Source organism: Apium graveolens, chromosome 11 (genome assembly GCF_009905375.1).
Source record: "Apium graveolens cultivar Ventura chromosome 11, ASM990537v1, whole genome shotgun sequence".
NCBI classification, from domain to species: domain Eukaryota; kingdom Viridiplantae; phylum Streptophyta; class Magnoliopsida; order Apiales; family Apiaceae; genus Apium; species Apium graveolens.
In genome coordinates, this window is record NC_133657.1 from 160,593,807 (window position 1) to 160,616,664 (window position 22,858).

Here is a 22,858-nt window from a genome sequence, read left to right on the forward strand (position 1 = left end):
ATGAAAAAATTGAGGCACACCCCATCAAGAGACCAGATGATGACATACTAAAAAATACTAGGAATACAATCCTTGCTGTTAATTATACAAACACCCACCTAAATAGCATAGGACGTCAACTAAACCGAATAGAAGACCGGATTCAAAAAACAATAGATTTCCCCAAAAGTATTAGTAACCAAGAACCCATATTTAAGCCATAACAAGTTTCTAGACAAAACCAACAACAAATTCAAACAAATAGACCATAATTCGTTAAAGCCATCAAAGACCATCTTAGCAGACTTGAAGTTTCCTCTTCCATAATCCAAATAGCTGCTGACAGTGTTTCATCTAAACAACTGAATGTCATACATCATGACTCAGATGAAGATGCTTTCATAAATGAAATATCCCAAGTTCATGACCTCCGATAAATGATTCCAAAATTCACAGCCCCAGACATTGGAGTTGAAAATATACCTGAAATTTTAACCCAGTCTAAATTCAATGCATCCTCTGTTTATGAATGGAATATAGACGGAATGTCTGAATATAACATTCTAAATCATTTACAATAAATGACCATGGCAGCCAATGCTTATACAACCCAAATAGGAACCCCATATAAAGCTATAGCTGAATTACTCATAGCAAGGTTCTCTGGCCAATTAAAAGGTTGGTGGGACTATCACCTTACCCCTGAAAATTATCTTGAAATCCTAAATTCCATTAGGGAAGATGAAGCGGGAAAACCCATTTTAGATGAACAAGGAAACCCTATCCAAGGATCAGTAGCACAACTCATTTTAGTCATAACACGCCACTTCATTGATGACCCTTCTCACCTGAGAGATAAGAATGCTGATATATATATATATAACATTAAATATTTACTTATTTAAGACACACAAGCACATTTAATATGTGTATGATTAGAAACATATGTTGTTGAGTGGCTTGGTGGTATAATATAGTATAAAGTAATTGCATGACTTAGTTTTGATTCTTACCGACGACAAATCTTTTTAATAAATTTTATATTTAAGGGCACATTAGTCATTTCAACTCATGATTAAAATATCTCACTATTTTTATATATATGTTGGTGTAATATATAGATAATAATTCTTAGCTTTTTCTTAAATATTGCAATTGCTTCATTATTTGTATTTTATGTGTTGCATCAGCTAAAAGCAAATTTTTAAAATTAAATCGTTGAAAAGTACTTGAAATAATGATCGATGTACAAATAAAGATTGAATATAAGAAAGATTGAAGAATATCAATGTAAATACAATTATTAATAATTTTATAAAAAAAATGCCCGTAAAAATGATTGCTCATGATCTTAATTGTTAGATATTAAGTGCAGTGAAATACGACACATAAGGGGAGGGAGTGAATGTGTTTTCTTGAATTTTAATTACTTCTAAAAGTATTTGGCTTATATTTGAACAAAACAGATATGAACTCGTAGTGATAAAATATTTAATTGCAAACACACAAATAAATTATCAAAAACTCACTTGATTATAATAATCAAATTTGTTTTGCTACAAATTCTGTATTCTTAAAGATAAGAACTCGGCTACAATTCTTGAGAGAGAATACAAGATTTTTCATAGATTAGTTTGTTACTTCTAAACAAAGAACCTGTGCATGCTTTATAGACCAATATCAAAGGTTTACAAAATTTGTACCAAAATGTACTAACATAGTTTGTACACTTACTTCGTCTATTTCCATTTATAGTATTAGCAAATATGTGTAGAATCTATTAGGTCTGTGACCATCCTTTATCCAGTAAATTTTAACCCTTGATCTTGTATTCTTTAAGTTGCATTTATAGTTTTTCCAATTCAGTGATAGAATTGTTTGTTGACTGATAATCTTGAATCTTCAATTTGTTTGTATTTTGAATTGTAAGATAGTTTGTCGAGGTCTCTTTTTATTCTGTAGAGATGTCACATATTGATAAGTATAATGACTTATCGATATCTTGAATTTTCTACATGTGTTACTGACTTGTCGAGGTCTCCAGTTCTCTATATGTATAATGACTTGTCGATATCTCTAATTTTCTACATAGGTGTTAGATATTGAGTGCAACATAGAGAGGGGGGTGAATGTATTTTCTTTAATATTTGGCTTTTTCAAACTATTTGGATATGGTGAACAAAACAATCTAACTTGTAGAAATATTGTGTTTAACAGAGTTAATAAAGCATGCACAACAAAAACAGTATTTTCAAAACTCACTTAACTTTGTATTAAAAATTAAGTATGTCTTGCTACAAATTTATGGGTTCTATGTAAGTAAAGAACTCATCTTCTGTCTTGAAAGAGTATAAGAAAATATAGATCTATTTGTTACATCTAAAATAAAGGACCGGTGTTAATTTTATAGATTAGTAAACACAGGTTTACACAACATTCAATAAGATGTAATAAACCCTACTTTAAGTTATCTCTAAAGCTTTCCATTTATGGCTTAGGGAATTTTTGCAAAATCGTGTAGGTCTGTGACTTTCCTTTATTAGTTAATCTTGACCTTTGATCTTGCACTCTTCAAGCTATTTTTGTTGACTTTTCAATCTAAGTGATTAGATCGTTTGTTGATTGATAATTTTGAATATTTAACTTGTCTGCATTCTGTACTTGAGGTTCATATCGAGATCTCCAGTTTTTTTGTATAGAGAACTAACATCTCGATAAGTATAATGGCTTATCCAGATCTCTGAGTTCTTTAATTCCCTTCTGATGTGTTGATGCTTGGTGCACTTGTCTGGTTCACAAACAACTAACACTGAATTGATTTAATTCATTTTCTTTTATAATCTTGAACCCTTGACCTTTAATACTTCAAATCAAATCATTTCACTAACACTAGAAGTCCTTTGACATTTTATTCTTTATGGAGGCTTGAACATATTAATGAACTTCTTCCCATGACCTGGTTACAGACTTAGAGTATTAATTTCATCTTTTGATTATTTGTATTTATCCAGTCTTCATCTTCAAGGTTCTTGTGCTTCACAGTTTAATATTATTTATCTATTTTTATTTCATGTTGAGTTATAGTTCCTTGGTTATATATTATGTTACATTATGCTTTACATAACTAATTGGATTAATTTCTTTGGTTGTATTTTGGGATTGTATCATAACCCGTAAGCAGCAATATACATCTACTATAGGGAAGCAGATGGTAGCAATATGATGTAATTTTTGAGATAATTACAGAGTGACCTGCTATTTCTTTATTTATAATAATTTCTCAATTTTTTAGGAATCTCAATTTCCCGACATATCCGGATGATATGTTTTCGCCGTGGGCGTAACAATGTACTACTTCTCTTATAAAGGTGCAACAAATTGCTACTTCTCCTGTACAAGCGTAATATCTAAAATTGTGAAAAGCGAAAAATGCATGATGATGCTTCCATAGATGGCGTGGCAAGAAATACAATTGAGAAGGAGGCGCAATACATTGATATGTTTAGGGTTGAGTAAAAAATCGAATCGAAACCGGGAAAAATCGACAAAACCCGATTTGAAACAAAAATTGGAAAATAAAAAACGATCTGATTTGAATGGTTGAGTTTCGGTTTTACGTCTCAACCGAACCGATAAAAATCGAACTTAATTGGTTATTAAATATTAATTAAATGTTATATAATATAATCAATATTAATAAATAAATTTAAAAATTTGAAGAATTACGTTTACTGTTATTTCAACTTGTAAATAGAAATTGGGTCGTAGTTCGTGTATAACTGGGTCAAATTTGTTTGTGTAAGTTGTTGTACCGTTGGATTTGTGTAAGTTATATTTTTAGTTAGAACTAACTAATTATGTGACTCATTTTATTGGTTGTTTTGCAATGCACTATGACTCTAGATATTATTTGTTCTCAATTGTGCATTATACCTTTGAAATCCAACTTGGTGAACCTTATACCGACCGCCTTGAAAGCAATCTGCAACATCATCATACTAGATTCTCATTTTAAAAATGAAAACAATAATTAAGAAAATCTCATTTGTCTCGTTTAAATATTACTTTTCATTTTATATTTTGTCGGTTTTATAACTGAACCGAGCCGATTATAACCGAACCGGAATTTTTTTAAACCAAAACCGTAGCAACGATTGCGATTTTTGATTTTAGAAACCGAAGATATATGATTGCGATTCCGATTTTTCTCGAAAACCAAATCAAACCGACCCATGATGAGGCATGAGAGTGATATACAGTTGTGCTTGAAACGCATCTCAGGGGTATTTCGGGTGAAACCTCCTGCCTGCCTAGGGGTATTTAGGTACTGATTGACATGATAATTGATATTTTGGTTTTCACCCATTTGATTTTACATTTTTAATTTATATATTCATTTTATTGTAACTCGTTTTATTTGTATATTCAATTATCTTTAAATAAAAGTTTATATTAATTTCTTTTGTATTTATAATAAAATTAAGATGGATAAATTTAAAGTTTTACCATAAAAATAAAGTTTGACATAATTCAGATATATTAAAATAAAACTTAATCTTTACAAATTTAAAATATCATAAATTCACATGATTATTAATATTAAAAAAATGTGCATTGCACGGAATATATATATATATAACTTATTCTCTTTTATATTATCCTAAAATCTTGGACATTATCAAATTTTCTTAGAAAAATATTTAATTCTTTAATAAAAGGATTCAGAATACATATAAATTGAATAGAAAAAAAATAAACATTTTATTCAAAACAAAAATTTTACTTTTTTGAAAGTACATTATAATTATCATAATATTTGTATAATATGATAATTAATTTGAGACTAGAAAGAGCTTAATTTGTTTATATAATTATGTGAAAAATATGAATATGATATAATTTATTATCATATGTTTACTAAAAGTAAAATAATTTCATATTCTGAAATAAATAACATTATGTTTAAGCATAATTAAATAAATTTCAATATATATTTCTTTAAAAGTTAAGTATAAGTTTTCAAATCTATTGTGCTTATTTTTGTTTTTGTTTATATGTAGAATTATAAAACATTTATAGCTTATTAATTATTAAAAAGAATAATTTTGCTGAGATTATCTCACCTTAATTTTCCAAGTTAAAAAAAAAAGCGCATTTAAAAATATGAGGGCAGTATCGTACTTACTGTTATAACAGAAAATTAAGTACATTTATAAAAGTATCACCAATATTTTAGACTAAAAATCACGTGTATTCACATTATTAAATATGAAATTTAAATGTCAAATGAGTTTGTTTATGGAAAAGTATGAAAAGATAAAGCAGACTATTGTTCCTGATAAATCAAAAGGATATATATTATTCATGTTGTTGATAAATCAAAGGGATACTGCGCAGTAACGTTGAAAACTACTGTATGTAGGTTAAAGTTGTAATTCAGCATTACTTAGGTTCACTTTCAAATTCTGGATGATAGGTAAAAATACAATTTTGAAATTTGTGACCAAAATTCCAAATTTGAGAAATGCGGTCAAAAATACCGACGGAATACCCTTTCTAAGATTATGTATTTAGAATACGATTTCTCAAATTGGGTATACGCCCGATTACCCATTCTCAGATTAGTTATATGCTCGATTACCCAATGTCAGACCGGGTATTTCAACTAATTTCTTTTTTTTTTAAAGTTGAAATACGCTTTCTGAGATTGGGTATATGAAATACGCTTTCTCAGATTGAGTATTTTAATTTTTTTTTTTGAGATACCCAATCTAAGAATTGGTATTTGATTAGTAAAAATGACCAAAATATTGAAAATAAGTATTTTTGTCACTTAGTCCCAAAAAAAAAGTTATTTTTATCATTATTTCTTAAATTCTTTAGAAAAAATGAAATATCAAAACAAGAGGGGAGACCACATTGTAAATTCCCACAGTAGTGTTTTGTCAAAAGACAAGACAGCGTTTGTTTGTCATTGTCATATATTTCTTGAAATCTCCTTTCTTTGTTTCCCTCTTTTTAAGTCCGCACTCTCCCCACTTCTATTCATCTGATCGTTTGGCGGCGGAGGAGTTTATGTTACATGGCACTACCACCGTCAACTCCCGCCGGTAAAGATCGGATTTTCTTAAAAGGGGCTTTCGCCGTCACCGGAATCATGTCCACTCTTGTCATTTATGGCCTTTTACAGGTACTCTCTCTCTCTCTCTCTCTCTCTCTCTCATTTTCGTAAATTGTTCATTGTACATTTTTTTAGCTAAATTACTGTGTTGAAATGTTTTAAGAAATCAAATATCAAATTTTTAGTGCATTTTTCTATTTGTTCAAAATAATGTTATTGTTCAGGTGTTCTCTAACTGTGTACTTGAATGTACATGAAATCGACATTACAAATTCCCATTTCGTATTATCTGGTTCTCGTTAATGGGGAAAACAAAAAGGGATTAGCTTTATGCGATTTTGGTACTTGTGTGTAAGAAAGACGTGGAACGCAAAGATTTGTTATTTATTCGATTAATGATAAATTTGGATCGGATCTAGTAGTTAATTAGGGTTAAGTATTGTAGTTTCGTTGTGTTGGATTGTTTATGTTGACAATGTTAATGTGTTTGATTGAATACGATACACAGCAGTAGTGTATCTAACTTCAAGTCTTTTCTCATAATCTGCACCTCAGTTATGGTATCGTCGAAGTATGATGTATATTTTAGGTGGTGGATCGTAGTGATGTAATGTATTCTGTTCGGCTCATCCTTGACTATCTTCAGTACTTGGTGATTTTATCAACTCTCCCCGTAGGCTCTTAAAGATTTTATGGGAGATGGAGTTCTAGATTTGATGAATTTTGGTCATTCTTGGATTTGTAGAAATAAAAATTGCTTTTTCTCTATTGCAGGAGAAGATCATGAGAGTTCCATATGGACCCAACAAAGAATATTTCATACACTCATTATTTCTTGTATTCTGCAATCGCATTATGACATCCGCAGTATCTGCAGGCACTTTATTAGTAAGTTGTTACTAAGTCATGCATTTTCAGAAGGCACAATACGATATATGGTTGCTTACTTGCTTGTGTTCCATATTCATAGTAAGCATGGTACTTCAGTATGTTCACATAGTAGAATGATACTTTTCTTTTATACAATACTAATAGATATTCATGGAAGGTTTCAACATCCTATTAACTGAATCTGTGGACTGTTATTGTTAGGCGAGTAAAAAGACCCTGGACCCTGTTGCACCAGTATATAAGTATTGTGTTGTATCAGTATCCAACATATTAACAACAACATGTCAGTATGAGGTAAGCTATCATCAATTTCAGACCTTTTGTTAATTTTCACCATTTGTTATATATGTACTTTTCAAATGTAGTTCCTTGGAAGCATAGTGTAACACTTTATTTTTTATTTCAGTATATTGTTATAGATGATAGTTGGAAAGCTACAAATATCTGTTTGCATTGACATTCTTTACTAATGCTTGTTCAGGCTCTCAAATATGTCAGCTTTCCTGTCCAGACATTGGCTAAGTGTGCTAAAATGATACCCGTAATGGTAGGTTACAATAATTGTTTTGGTTATCTTACTGTTAGACCCATCTAAAGATCTCATTGTAGGATAGGTTGGTTTATTCTGCATGTCGCTATTCTCTCAATATATTTCTTTGTTACTAATAGTTTTTCTTGACCTGGTATGATATCTACCTTCTGTTCTAGTAATATGTTACCACCTCTAGCTCGGACATCTACTATGCTTACCCTAAAAGTAAAGCTTTAAGAAGGTTAGCTTCATTAATTGTAGTCATACTGAATTTGATCTACAAATCTATAGTATTCCGGTTAAGACTGGAATATTGTGCTTGACAACCTATTACAATCATGCATGTTTACAGCCCACCAATAGCAAATTTGTAACTTTTTTTTACCTCTTTGTTCTATATCTGGGATTTTTTTTTTGTAAATGTCAATATTCTATTAGCTCTGCTGAATATATAAGTTTTTCGCTATACTTATATATCGGACCCATCTTTCACCCCCTACTGTTTTAACATCACTCTGTGCTATACTCTTGTTAATTTAGAGTTCATTTGCACGTTTGATCTAACTGCAATTAGATGTTAAAGGTAAATCATATGTTTTCGAGGAGCTTAACCAGCATAGACAAAAGAACCACCACTCTTTTGAAGCATTCCTAGATCCTAACTTTGCTTATTTGTCATCTCCTGATGAAGTGATATTCCCTTTTTACAACTTTTACCTCATATATCTTAAATGTAGTCATAACTGTTTCTTTGTACTGAAAAGAGAAAATGTATATGCATAAAGAGGAGATTTGAGCAAACAAAAACACATACAGAACAGGTAGTGAAGAAGCACAATATGACAATGCATAACCATTCATTTCAGGACTCTGATAAACAGTGTAATGGAGGATCGGTTCTGTCAACTATTTGATTATTGTTCCATGCTTGCCTCTATTTTATTGGAGAAATCCCGTCGTATTGTCCTATATTTGATGCATAGGCCCTATTGTTTTTTTGTTTCACACACACACACACATGTGTATATATATTACGAGAAAAATCTTGTTCTCACTTAAAACTGATTATGTATTTTAAAGCATCTAAACTATTTCGTAAATATTTTCAACTGGCTCATAAACTCACAATTCTGTTTTTGTTAAGCATATAAAGTTACTTATTGTCGAAAAGTCAAGGACTGGCCATGGCTTCTTTCTGTAGTGAAGCATTACTTTTGCGTTATCCAACATTACGTATACAAGAGCTATTAATGATACTAAGATTATGGTATTATGTATTGATGTGGAGGTCAACATTGCTTTGCTCGTATTTACTTGCTTACGTTTTTTTATCATTCTTATCAGATTGACATGAATAGTCCATATGTACTATGCTATTAAGGCTGCAGATTAGATCTTTCGTAGTTGGTCTGCGGTACAGTTTTTGGTTAACATTATGTGTGTGTGTGTGTATATATATATATATCTGTATGTATGTACATGTACATGTACAATAATACTATCCTTTTAATTAGAATTCTGTTAGAAATAAAATCCATCAGTTACATTAGTATCCTATTAGAGTTAAAACATGTTATCTTTGTCTGTGAATTTACATAGAAAGCCTATTAAAATTTTAGATAATATATAACTGCAACAAACAAAAGCTATTTAACTATAATTTTTAATATAAAGAAGTTTCATATCTTGATAAACCAAGCCTGTGCCTTGCTCAGAACTACATCTGTACTGCTTGCTGATTCTAATGTAAAGCAACCTGTGCTGTACCTTTGTCAGCTGCCATGCAACATGAATAATTACCTATATTCTTTTCCAAGTTATCTCTAGGGTATCTTTGAACCTTGCTGAAATAATCAATATTCTAACTTTACCTACTTTTTGAGTTATCTTTCTGATTATCCAGTCAACTACTAACTCATTATTCTCTTCCCAATTATCCAGGTTTGGAGCACTGTCATTATGCAAAAGAAATACAAGGGACAAGAATATTTGTTCGCGTTGCTAGTTACCCTTGGGTGTGCATTATTCATTCTATATCCGGTATAATTTATTTGCCTTTACTTTATAGTAATATTGGTTTTACTGTTTTGCTGTCTATCTGTTTATGCTTTGTTACAAGCTACAACTCATATTTTCACGATCGAGGGCCATTTCTGAACATTTACCTGATATTTTATTTATATATTTTAGCATTAGACTTGATATTTAGGTTTCTCTTGAATTAGGACTAAATATGGATTTTTACTTCCTTATCAACCTTGATCATACTCATTTTAATCTATCTCGTATTTCCCCTCCCTTGAATCTTCTACCTTTTATCTATCTGAAATTGCATTTCAGCTAAATTTACTACTTTAAAAATCAAAATTTCTGAGTTGAGTTTAAAAGGTCTAGGTCGTTCTTATAATTCTTTAGCAGGTATGTTTTAGTTGGATGATACATGCTACAAGTCATGTCGATGGTCTTCACTAGCTTGTACATGATATTGATTTGAAGTGATTTGCTTATAGGCAGCTGGTGATATAAGCCCTGACAGAAGCGGAAGAGAAAGCACAGTTTGGGGCGTTTCCTTGATGGCCGGTTATCTTGGGTATATACCAAAAGCTCTCCCTTTTTTTGTCGGGAAGCTCTCCTCCCTTTTATATATGCCTCTGTATTGAATTATTTTAGCTGCACAAAGGTTAGTCTGGTTAATCCCCCCCCAGAGTACTAGAGGCTCTTCTCCAACTTAAATTTTAATAAGCATAGGCTGTTCAGAACATATATGCTTAAGTGTCCACGTAGAATGATTTAACTCTGAAAGCTCCTCAACCACCTAGTATTCATCACTCTCTGACTGGAGCAAAGTTATCTGTCTATCTGAAGTTTGTCGGGCTTCCAGGAACAAGAATAATATAAATTTTTACTTGTTATGGTAAACCAACAAGTGGTGCTTGTTGCAATTTCTAGTTTCTTTTGTGATTAAAAATGCTGTGACATTTGGTGCAGCATCAAATTCTGTACATGTTTATAGAAACACATGTTACTTTTCATAAAGAAGTCTCACCTTAATTGTAAGTAATCTTAATCCTAATTCAGTCCATACACCCAGGTTTTAAACAAAATTAGCAATTTATTCTGGCAGTTAATCTTGAAAAAGAAAAACTGCTATATTTTTATATCTATAACACCAAATATTTAATCTTCTGAGAGATGTCCAATATTGAAGCAAGTAAGCCACTAAGAGATTGTTATATACACACACTCGTAATATTTTTTACCCCTTCTCTGTTTCAGTCACTACTTTCCCTATGTCACTTTTGTTGAAGGGCAAATTTTCTTTGTGCTACCATACTTGTAGTTCCTTAATATTATGACAACTATATGTAATTTTTTCGTGAGACGTTGCCGTGGTATATACGAGTGTTCTATGGGAGTCTGAATCTTCTGAAATTTCAAATGTGAACATTTAGAAGTTTTGGTGCTGCAGAATCCTACTAATATTACAATTGTGTTCTTTACTTGCTAATTACAAGCTTGATGACTTTAGTATCACATTTCAGATGCTGTCCATGGCCTTAACTGTATCCTTATATTCAATTGTTCAGGCTTGACGGGTTTACTAGCACGTTTCAAGATAAACTATTCAAGGGCTATGATATGGAAATACACAATCAGATATTCTATACAACACTATGTTCTTGCATACTCAGCTTCATCGGTTTGTCCCCTTGTATTTTAATGTTATCAAGTTCCAAATGTATCGCTTATAATATGCTAATGGCTTCTTTCATTTATTAAGGAATATGGCAATTGAGATACGGTTACTTGACTCGTACCCTTGATTTGGTTATAATATATAATTTATTTCACGAAGTTACTCCTTCATTATTTACCCTGTAGAGAATGTCAGCCCAGTCCCTGTCCTCTTATTGCTTCTACACATACGTGGTGCACCTCATATGGGCATGAAATGATAATTAATTTTTTTCCCTGGTTGTTGGTAGGTCTTATTTTACAGAACCATCTTATAATGGCAGTTGATTTTGTTTACCGTCATAATGACTGTTTCTTGGACATTGCATTTTTATCAACTGTAAGTCATCTTTGAAACTAATCTTTAGGAAGTTTAATGTGTAAATTGTTGCAAAAATCTTTTATATCATCTTTTTTGTTCCTTTCTTCATCTATGATAGATGATACTGTAAATAAATGCATCTATACAATTTGGAAGGGAACAGCTAATGGAAAGCTTCTTGCAGGTAGCAACAGCTAGTCAATTCTTCATATCTTATACAATCCGCACATTCGGCGCACTTACATTTGCTACCATAATGACCACAAGACAGGTAATGTCATTAGTCAAATGATCAAGAGTCTGGTTTCTTAGCTTTGTAGATCAGGAGTCTAATCTGTGCTGCTCTCTCATTTTCTTTGATCTCGTTTAGTTGGTCAGCATTTTGCTTTCATGTTTGTGGTTTGGTCATCCATTAAGCTGGGAGCAGTTTATCGGTGCTGTAAGTGAATTAATCTTAATTCCTTTCAGTAATATATATTAGTATATATATAGTATTTCGCATAGCTGGTTTTATTTCTCAATATCAAAAATGCAACTCATAGTCGTTTCTATTCATTTATTACTAGGTTATTGTCTTTGCTACCCTTTATGCAAGAGCGTTTCTGAAAGATAAGCCTAGAACACCTTTACCCTTAAAAGACGAGGAAAGTGCGGAGTCTGTTCCTTTAAAGGTGAGTTCATAACCCAACATAGCCTTGTTTGGTGAGTTTTCCTTCTCTGTCATACATGGTTGCTTGGATGAGTTTTGCCTGTGAGCAATGACATTTTTGCAAGGCGGTGCGAGGTGTAGTTTTATTCTTACTCCTCAAACAGCAACATGTGCTTCATACTCCCTTTATAACTTAGCTAACCAGTCTTTCACCCTTTTTTTCCCGAGGAAAGATGAAAGTATACCTAGTAAACACAGAGTTGTTTTGTTTTCGTCTTGTTCTTTTGTTGAATTATCCGTCTAATAGGAAAATGTAGATTAGTGTATTCCTAATTATAGAACTTTACCAAGATTTGTAATAACTTCTAATATAATTTGTCATCACCAACTTTTAATATAATTCTGTTACTGACGAAGGCTAAACTTTTATAGAAGTAATTTTATTACATGATTATAATGAACATGTTGATGTTTCAAGTTCATTTGTCCCAAAATATCGTACACAGCATTATTCTTCCCACTCAAAGATGGTTCTCTAATTTTGCCAGTTGACGTAAATCCTGTAGTGGTAGAAATAGCAGACTGTATTACCTGACAAAGTGAAGGCTGTTATGTAGGTATTGACTTGAACTACTTTGTAAGTTTATGCTTTAAAGAATAGTGCGAGTCACCAACACCTCTTTGTCTAGCGGTATTTCCCACGCTCCCTTTACGAGACGTTGAGGGTTCGAACCTTGTCAAGGACAAGATGGGTGTATGAGTGTTTAAATAGGGGATAAAATGAATTTAAAAAAAAAAGAATAGTGTGAGACAGGTTCTGCTATTCCATTGCAGAGTATTATTTGTTTAAGAGGAATATAAATTTGTGTGAGTGTTCTAGTTGTCTGGCTCGTCTTTACTTGAGAACCCTGGAACTTGAAGGGCTCGACTGTTCTAGATATTATGGTAGAGATTTAACCTGAAGAACTGACAAGTCAAACCACCAAAAAACCCGAAAGTGTCAAAGTGGGACCTTCAAAATTTTAATAGCCAGAGGCCCAGACTGAACCATAATAACCATATAAACGAAACTAAGCACGGAAATAAATGTAAAAACTATCGTATATTGCTGTAAGTTGCTTCGTTGTTAAACAGAATGACCATGTATGCATATTTCATTTTCTACTCTGCAAATTTATTTATTTTATAAGACAAACTCTCCAGAAACGGAGAGTGGGAGGCTGTTTGTGAATTTATTTCCGTTAAAAATGAAAATGAACATGAACCGGAAACATAGATTTCTTGAAATTAAGTTGTGTGCATATTTTTTTAATTCCAACGTTTTAAAAGCCAAAACGGCACCTAAAAGTCTAGAACTAGTATGAAAAAAATCCTTAAGTTGTGTGATCAAGAATTCCTTTTGTGCTAATATCAGGTGAAAGTGTTAGGTTGTGGATTAGTATAAAATCAATCGGAAATCTAAATCTATATACAATCTATCTATACTATATTTTAATTAACGAAAATATTACAAGTTTGGTAATTAGTCGGTTGGTATTTGTTGAAATTATCTAATTATTCGTACTAGGTAATTTACTAGATTTACTTAGGGAATTACTAGATTTACTCAATTGTCAAATAATATAGTATTAAACTAATTCAGATTGGAACTGGCTTATATTTGTTCTTCTATTTGGAATCGACTTCTGTTTATTGGTATAAAAACGTGTAAAAAATTGTTATTGGATAAAATCTTTTACCTATTGAGCTAATTTTCAGTCATCACTCATCAGTCATTTGTCGGTAGCTGATGCCTAATAAAAATATAATATTGATCCGGGTTAAATTAAATAAAAATAAATAAATAGTGAATTATATTAAAGATGAAATATTGAAATATTGAAAATTTGTATAATGGCTCGGGTCAAAACAAATTATATATGCTATTCACCTGGGTAAAAAAAATACTATTGAACTGGTTCAAAACAAAATTAAAATCAAAAAGTACTTCGATGTTAGGTATAATGGCGCTAGAATAAAATAAAGTATTATACTCTATTCATCCGTACTTAAACAAAATTATACTGTTGAATATAGGTTAACATTAAAAAAAACTAAATATTCTTAATTGAAATTTATTTATTCGACTAAAACAAAATAATAAATACTAGGGATACGGTAAAAAAAATTATACTAATGAACCACGCTAAAACAAAACTAAAATTTGAAAGATAATTTGTTGGTCGTAATAATGACATCAAGTTAAAACAAATAATATATACTGCTCATGCTCATCCGGGGCTGATACAAAATAATTTTTAAGCCAAGTTAAGAGAAAATTAAAAGCAAACTAAATAAATATAATTTTTTGGATTCGGTTGATATAAAATTGGAAATTTTGTCGGTGGTAGTCTTCCGGTCATAATTATATTTAACTTAAAACACTCTTATTAATATATTAATATTCACAAAATAATTATAATCCATGCATACTATTTGTCATGGTTTAAATAAAAATATATTATTTATCTGAGCTAAAATAAAATAAACTAAACATAGTTAAGCGCTAGAAGGTCTCCAGCCGCTTAGGACCAATTTGCTCTTTTAAGAACACCAGACCTACGTAATTACGTATTTTTTTCTATATTTATAATATCCATACTAGTTTATAAGAATAGAATCTCACCAACAATTTGAATGATTCAAAATTAAAATATTCTAATTTAAACACATGAGCTATTTACTTGGACGTGATTTATATATTTCAAGATTTATTTAGTTGATTATTTATGAACTTATTTATTTAAAACAAAATTTAATGATTATAATTGTTTTAAAAATTTAATTAACTATTTTCAAATGCCTAATAATTGTTTTCAAATTTAATGATATATATATATATATATATATTGGGCCGAGTTCTATGGATACCACCTTTTTGTCGGAGTTCTCGGAATGCATTTACGTTTTACAAATAAAATATATTGTAAAATGTTTTATTTTACAAAACATGTTACACAAATAGCACAAATTCAACAAAATCATGCAAATCTCATATATAATATGTATGTTCTATGCATGTTCTGCAACATGAATATTTATGTTCTGCAAACTAAACATATTTTATAAAATAATATATTTTGCAATGTTCTGCTTGTGAAATATATGCAATCTACAAAATTTTTAATAGGATAGTGATGTTTGTCGAAAAATAATATGTTTTCCAATATTTTAAGCTATATTTTACTTGCAGAATATATACGGACTTCAAGAATTCCAATGAAATAGTGCACTCAATAGATCTTTAACACTCTTTCTCTATATATATTCGATTATATTTATTCAGGCATAAAAAATTTAAGAAACAAAATATTGAAATAAAATTCATTTGAAATAACCATGAATGGTAATGGGTTATAGGTTAGTATATATAATAAACAAAACGAAAGAAGATACATCCACACAGATTCATTTGAAAAATTTAAGAAACAAAATATTGAAATAATATTCATTTGAAATAACCGTGAATCACAATGTGTTATAAATGTTAAATTACTTTTTAAACATAAAAATTAAGGGTGTTGGCCCCAAATGTCAATATTTGGAGTCAAATGACCCTCAATATCACTTTTTGAATTATTGGCCCCAAATGTCACTTGAAAACGGCGTTTCGGGTGAAGTTTTTAAAAATAGACGAAAAACGCAGTCTCGTATTGAGTTTTTCCATAATTTATTTTTTAAATAAAAGGAAAACGCAGTTTCGTTTCGTGTTTTTCTTGAAAAATGTGATTTCAAACCGAGTTTTTGCTAAAAACGCAATTTCAGAAATTGTTTCGGTAAAAAACGCAGTCTCGTCTTGAGTTTATGGATATAAAAACGGCGTTTTAAAATGAGTTTTTCGTAAAAACGCAGTTTCAAACCGAGTTTTTCTCAGAATGCAAAAAAAAATAATTCAAATCGCAGATCCAAAATGAGTTAATATGAAAAACTCATTCTGAGATTGCGTTTTGCCCCCATAAACACGAATTGAAGTTGTGTTTTCAAATTTATTTTTTTTAAAAAAATTGAAAACAGAAACGAAATTGCGTTTTTCATTAATAACAAAAACTTCACCCAAAACTCCGTTTTTGAGTGACATTTGAGACCAATTATTCAGAAAGCAAAAGTGACAATTGGGGCCTTTATTAATTTAATGTCTTAAAAAGCAACGCGTAATTGTAGCGTACATGAACGTAATATAATGTCTTAAAATTGCTTAAAGAATATAAATGGTGTCTAATATACTATGAATCTCGGAATCATTTTTCTTCTTGTTTTTTGCTTTAGTGACCACATACGAGGATAGCTTATAATAATACTAGTGGGGCGGAGGCTAGACTTGGGCGGTTTCATATCCATCTTTTCATGACACTCGGTCGGATACAAAACTGTTTTTTCTACCTGCCTCATAGATTTAAGAGTTAATTGCAATGTACCAAATATGTATGAAGCCACATCCCTCTCTGTACTTGTCGAAAGAAAATCCGGTTAAGAAAACTGATATTATAAGAGAAACTGCAACACCCTAACAATTAATTTTTTGCTACTTGATAGTTTCGTATAGTTGCAAGCTTATAGTTTTACTTTTCTATTAGATGGCGATGTGTTTGCTAGTGTTAGTATTATTGAATACTACTCTCAGTTGAGTGAATAGGGCATCATATTTCCATCATCACAACAACAAATCAATTTTTTTAAGAAACACACGTTATTTTGATATAGTCTAAACTCTCAATCATATCATGCATCAAAAAGAATGGATAATCAAAATTCTCAGAGGTAAGTCTAATTTATGTCACAAACAGGCCAATTTTTTTAATACATATGCATAAAATATATACTTTAGTTGATCATTGTTGTTAGTTGGAGTACATTGAAATGCATTACGTAAATTAGCAGCGCTCAAGTATGATATACTATAATTTTGAAAATTCACAAGACGTTTAAATTTCAATTAGCTAACAAATAATACTAACGGAATATCATGCTTGGCGTTTTATCTGTCACAAAATCCCTGTTTCCATTTTAATCATGTTAATTTCGTTATACGGGTTTTCTATGGACACATAATAACCATAAATTATCATGAGTTTAACTTATTTTTATTGATAAAATTTATATGAATACAACAGGGGTGTATTAACATTTAAATTAATTATATTAATCAAAATAAACTGAATTCATGAAAATTTGTATTTATCGTGTTGATAAGAAAAACAGTTATAAGAATGCTATTTTGGTAACAAAATTATGTATCTGTGTTGGATTGCTAGACCATTAACCTGTGTTAATCTGTGCATATAACACTACAAGTATACAACTTGCATATCGCAGGTCAGAAATTCTTAAAAATGAAGTTATTACAGAAGTGGAAGACTTGAGAAAAAAGTCGATAACAACTGATCAAAACCATTAATGGATAACACTTACCAATACAGACCGGTAGGTTACTCACTCTGACATACATTTACTTAGTTCACATTAGACGTCGTGACAATTTGTTCGTGTCACATACTTTTATGTCGTGTATTTTCGTATTTTGTGTACTTGAAGGTCAAATATATTTGTGTATATTCATATTTGTGTACTTTCGTTTCGTATCGTATTTATTGTGTAAAATCGAATATTAGTATTAATTAAAATAAATAGAAAAATAAATAAAAATACGAGTTTTTAGGTAAAAATTTTACGAAAAATATTAAAAATATATATTTAGATTACATTTATATACATATTATAAAATTAGGTAATTGTTTTAAATATAAATATGCATATATCTACTATAAATATACATATATTTATTATAAATATTAAAATTTTATTATAATATTTATTTATGTCGTATTTTTCATGTCGTATCGTGTACTTGAAGGAAAAATACAAAACCAACACTAACTCTTGGTCGTGTATTTTTTTGTCGTATACTAAAAGGGCAAATACTAAATTTTCGTGTTGTTTCGTGTCGTGTCCAAAATTGTCGTAAATAGTTCAAGTTCGGGAATTGTCCTCTTTCTTAGCCTGCTCCAAGGTCAATTTTTCAATTATAGTATCACACTTCATAGCCTACTATAAGCTTAGATGAAATAAATTATAAATCGAAGAAAATCTATCATAATTTCTCTCTTCCTTGTTTTGGATGTGTAAAACTTAAAAGCGAGATTCAAACGCTCTCCCTGTACTAATCAAATTTTGATCGATATTTTCAGAGACAATGTGAATATATATGCTATGAAATACAAAAGAAAGATACTAAAATCCTAGTTAGAAGTTGACACTAGTTAAAAAAAAGTGTTGAATTTCAAAAGAAACACACACAAATCTCCTGCTATTCCTTCTCCACTTCACTTGTTTTCCTAACCTTTCCTTGTATCCGCGTTCAACCGTACCCAAACAAAAATGTGAAACACACAACCAAGTATACAGTGTGCCTCTTCCTCGCCCTCTCTATCCTCAACTTCATAAACTCCACAACTCACATACTACAAGTATCTTTGGATAGGAGACGAATGATCATGAAGAATTGGTTTTCTGCACCGAAATCTCCATCAATGCCAACTCGTACCACCTTTTGCTCTTCCATAATCGACGAAAACATGGAATTGGCAGCATTGGTTATCGCTAAATGGAACACTGACTCATTATCACAAGCAAAAGCATACCCTCTGTTTTACGATGATCGCGGTGAATCTAAAGCGTTTCTCAAGTCTGTCAAGGACTTACAGTTCGCTATGAAGTACTTTATATCGGAGAATCACAGCTCCAACAAACTCATCCACGCTCAAAATCTCATGCAAATTGCAATGAAAAGGCTCCAAAAGGAGTTCTACATTATCTTATCAGCTCATAGAGACTTCCTACATTCCGCATCATCAAGTTTGGATAAAGATGTTTCGGAATCTGACAATCAATTTGATGCAGCAATGGTTGATTTAAAAACAATTTCGGACTGTATGATTTCACATGGTCATGGAAAAGAATGTGCCAAGATTTACAAAGTTATTCGAAAATCTGTAGTCGATGAGACACTATATTACCTAGGAGTTGAGAGTCTGAGTTCCTCCCAAATCCAAAAATTTGATTCGCAGCTGATTAAGCTCAAGATCAAACAATGGCTTAACGCAGTAAAAGTATCGACAAAAATTCTGTTTCACGGAGAAAGAATCCTCTGTGATCACATCTTCGCGGCGTCTGACACAACTAGGGAATCATGTTTTGCAGAAATTTCAGCATCTGGAGGACTTATGCTGTTTTCATTCCCGGAAAATGTAGCAAAATGTAAAAAATCTCCGGAGAAAATCTTCGGACTACTTGATCTCTACGACGCTGTTTCAAATCACATGGAAGACATTGTATCTATCTTCTCTTTCAATTCAACTTCAGCCGTCCTATCGCAAGCAGCCTCGTCGCTATCAGTACTCGGTGATGCTATCCGTGTTACATTATCCGAATTCGAATTGGCAATTCAAAAGCACACTACGCAAAAGATACTTCAAGGTGGCAGTGTACATCCTTTAACTCGTTACGTCATGAACTATTTTGTTCTCCTCGCAGATTATAGTAATATATTACCAGAAATAATCGTCGAGGAACATTTGATCACAGAGTCTTCGATGCCAGAGTCTTATTTCTCTGCCATTGAAAATTCATCTGCGATTTCTTTGCGTTTTGCGTGGATTATACTCGTTTTGTTATGTAAGCTCGACAGCATTTCACAACTTTACAAAGATGTCTCTCTGTCATATCTTTTTTTAGCAAACAACTTAAACTACGTTGTTTCGAAAGTTCAAAATTCAAATCTTAAGGCTTTGTTCGGCGATGAATGGCTTCTGAAACATCAAAGTAAAGTACAGCGATATGCATCAAATTTTGAGAGGATGAGTTGGAGTAAATTGATCAAAATGTTGCCCGAAAAACCAACCGATAATATTTCACCTGATGTGGCGAAGAAATGTTTTGATTTGTTTAACTCGGGTTTCGAAGAATTGTTTCGGAAGCAATATAAGTGGAGGGTGACGGATCCAGAACTTCGGGACGAGATTAAAATATCGATTAAAAACCGAATTGTTCCTGCGTACAAGGAATTTTATGAGAAGAATAGGCAGTTTTTCGAAAGAGAAGTCGGCATTGTGTCAAATATTAAATATGCCCCGGAAGATTTGGAAAATTGTTTGTCTGGTTTGCTTTCCGGGACCGGAGGAGGGGAGAGTGGATCCTCAAATACTTCTTTGGCGGCAAGGGAACTACGACGTCGTTGAAGAGGATCTTTTGCTCGGCTTTTGACCGCTACACTGAAAATATATAGCTTCTTGTTTTGTTGTAATATCAGATAATTTGACTATAGCAAAGTCCAGGAATTGTAATATATTAGATTAATTAATAATAAAAATTGATTCCACAACTTCGTTGCTAGTACAAATTGACAGACTTCCATGGCAAGATCGATATTGTTGGTCGTCTGTTAATTCAAATACTCCCTCTCTCCATCCCAGTTATCCCAATTATTTCTTTACAGTTTTTTTTATAAAATGTCATATCAAATTCTTTATATTTCAAAATTTATCAAAAATAGTCAATGAATCCCATCACTTTCCCACTTTTCCTAACTTTTCACACTACTTTTACTTCACTATCTCCTAATCTCTTTTTTGTTATTTTATACATATTTGTTAAGTTCCGTGTTCAAATCAAACGTAAAATATTGACCGGGCCGCAGGGAGGGAACAAAAACACATTTCTAACTTTTGAAAATATTACTTTTTAGATCATCTCCAAGTCTCCAATTGATGCATCCAGCAATAACAATCTAGCTGCCACCTTCGTGTTCAATAATGAAAATCTAAATTATGTGAAATTAACGCGAAAAGAAAAAATATTTTTCATCTCACCTAAATTAGAAGAAGAAGAAGAGTAATGTACTATTTTTTTTGTCTATTAAATGACTACAACTAATAATACCCTATATATAACTAGCATGAACGAATTAAAATTATTTGATAATCAGGTAAAATTGTCACATTTGAAGTACTCTATTTCTTGCAAATACAAAAATTAACACTATATCGTTTCCAAAAAGTACATTAATACAATACAAGAATTAGAATTGGATCTAATATAATTTAAAAAAGTTAAAATAAACTACATAACTAAAATAAATAATAAAGCATATAGAAAAAAGCGCTTATTACAACACGTTAGCAATTTAGCATTATTAAACACTCTAACTGATAAAATTTTCAACTTTTCAAAAATTTCCGATTACCCTTCGTCTAATTTTTTTAAAAATTACCGAATTATTTTCAGTATTCGATCAGTCCCTATATGTTACTTATAAATTGTATATTTCACTACCAAATAAGATTAATATATTAAATATTTTAAAAATATTAATATATCATTTATTATTATTTCAAATATTTCTCATTAAGTTGGTTAATTCTTAACCGATTTTGACGATCAGGACTCCACGCTCCACAATAAGTGCAAAATTATGAACCTTAACAACATACAAAAGAGTAATTTTAGCCCAGCCCATATAATTATTACAATAATTTTCATTTGTAAAATATATATCCAACAGCCCACTTGCAAGTCGTAGCCTGAGGCAGTGGTAATACAAGCCCATGATAAGCCCATGTAGAATGAGATTAATTAATTTTATTTTATGCTGAATTAAATTTATATTAGATTAATTTTGATATTTTATTGTTGATTCGTTTGATTTTTTTGCGGTTCTATCTTGATTTCGAGAAATCAAATTTTGACAATTTTACAGAATACGCGAAACTCACAAAATAATTTTTAATTAAGCAATGGTTTGAAAATTATTTACGAACGAATTTAGTATCAAGTCCTAGTCATGTATTCAATTTGAAATCCCTATTTAAACATGCTCATAAATAATCAAGTTTATGTTAAAAATTGTATTTAGGTTACATTTTTATTTTTTTAATATTAATTACATTGATCTCTTTATTTTTTGTATATATTAGTTATAAAAACTTGTTTCATTGATATTTCTTCATATTTAATTCTCATTTATATTTATAACAAAAGTACGTCAATTTGAAACTATGAAAAATGGGATTTTCTTTTTTTCTCGTAATGAAGTAATTGAAATTTATTTAATTTAATTACACAATTAAAAACAATTTCAAACATAAAGAATACATAAATTAATAACAATAAAACGACAATTAATGTATTGATATAATGATATTCAACTTGTGCATGCTTTTGAGTTTTGAGGCATATTCTTAGGAAATCACCACTCGACGCTCAGAGCATATCGGATGATAAAAAGAGCGATAAAATGTTATATGACATGATTTGACATGATATCTTTGTTAACTATTTATTAAAATAGAATTTTTAATTAAAATAGTCAATTTTTTAAATCATTTTTGGGATGTGGATACCAAATGTCACTTTTTGGGGAGAATGATCTAAACGTCACTTTCGAAAAAAATATCTCAAATGACATTTTTTTTATTTTTATGATAAAATGTTATCTCATGTTTCGTTTTGAAGAGAAACACGAGATATACTCCCGTTTTTCATTTTTTTTTACCAAAAATACTAGATATTGCTATTTTTCAAAATTCAACACGTTAT

General features: G+C 30.8%; 2 protein-coding genes across 5 annotated transcripts; both read left to right on the forward strand.

The window, feature by feature from the left end:
• Positions 1-5,892: 5,892 nt before the first annotated feature.
• LOC141698317 (UDP-galactose/UDP-glucose transporter 5B-like) lies at positions 5,893-19,002 on the forward strand. Of its 4 annotated transcripts, none has more exons than XM_074503000.1 (12): positions 5,893-6,169; positions 6,875-6,988; positions 7,193-7,285; positions 7,473-7,538; positions 9,465-9,563; positions 10,034-10,113; positions 11,111-11,223; positions 11,510-11,598; positions 11,765-11,851; positions 11,951-12,019; positions 12,147-12,251; positions 18,747-19,002. In XM_074503000.1, the coding sequence occupies exons 1-12, from the start codon at positions 6,062-6,064 to the stop codon at positions 18,867-18,869; spliced, it is 1,146 nt and encodes a 381-aa protein (XP_074359101.1). In that variant the 5' UTR covers positions 5,893-6,061; the 3' UTR covers positions 18,870-19,002. The 4 variants fall into 4 exon arrangements, with proteins under 4 accessions (XP_074359101.1, XP_074359102.1, XP_074359104.1 ...); XM_074503001.1 differs by lacking the exon at positions 18,747-19,002 and adding an exon at positions 17,582-17,611 and having other exon boundaries at positions 5,895-6,169; XM_074503003.1 differs by lacking the exon at positions 18,747-19,002 and adding an exon at positions 16,535-16,750 and having other exon boundaries at positions 5,895-6,169.
• On the forward strand, positions 18,976-20,502 carry LOC141696061 (exocyst complex component EXO70H1-like). The gene has a single exon (XM_074500249.1). It carries the CDS (start codon positions 18,976-18,978, stop codon positions 20,500-20,502), a length of 1,527 nt encoding a protein of 508 aa, XP_074356350.1.
• The last annotated feature ends 2,356 nt before the right edge of the window (positions 20,503-22,858 follow it).

Bases quoted from the DNA above. Each gene is read 5' to 3' on its own strand.
- LOC141698317 (XM_074503000.1), top strand. From the start codon at position 6,062: ATGGCACTACCACCGTCAACTCCCGCCGGTAAAGATCGGATTTTCTTA. The intron at 9,564-10,033 runs GTATAATTTATT...ATTTGCTTATAG, and splicing joins CATTATTCATTCTATATCCG to GCAGCTGGTGATATAAGCCC. The intron at 11,599-11,764 runs GTAAGTCATCTT...AGCTTCTTGCAG, and splicing joins ACATTGCATTTTTATCAACT to GTAGCAACAGCTAGTCAATT.
- LOC141696061 (XM_074500249.1), top strand. From the start codon at position 18,976: ATGAAGTACTTTATATCGGAGAATCACAGCTCCAACAAACTCATCCAC.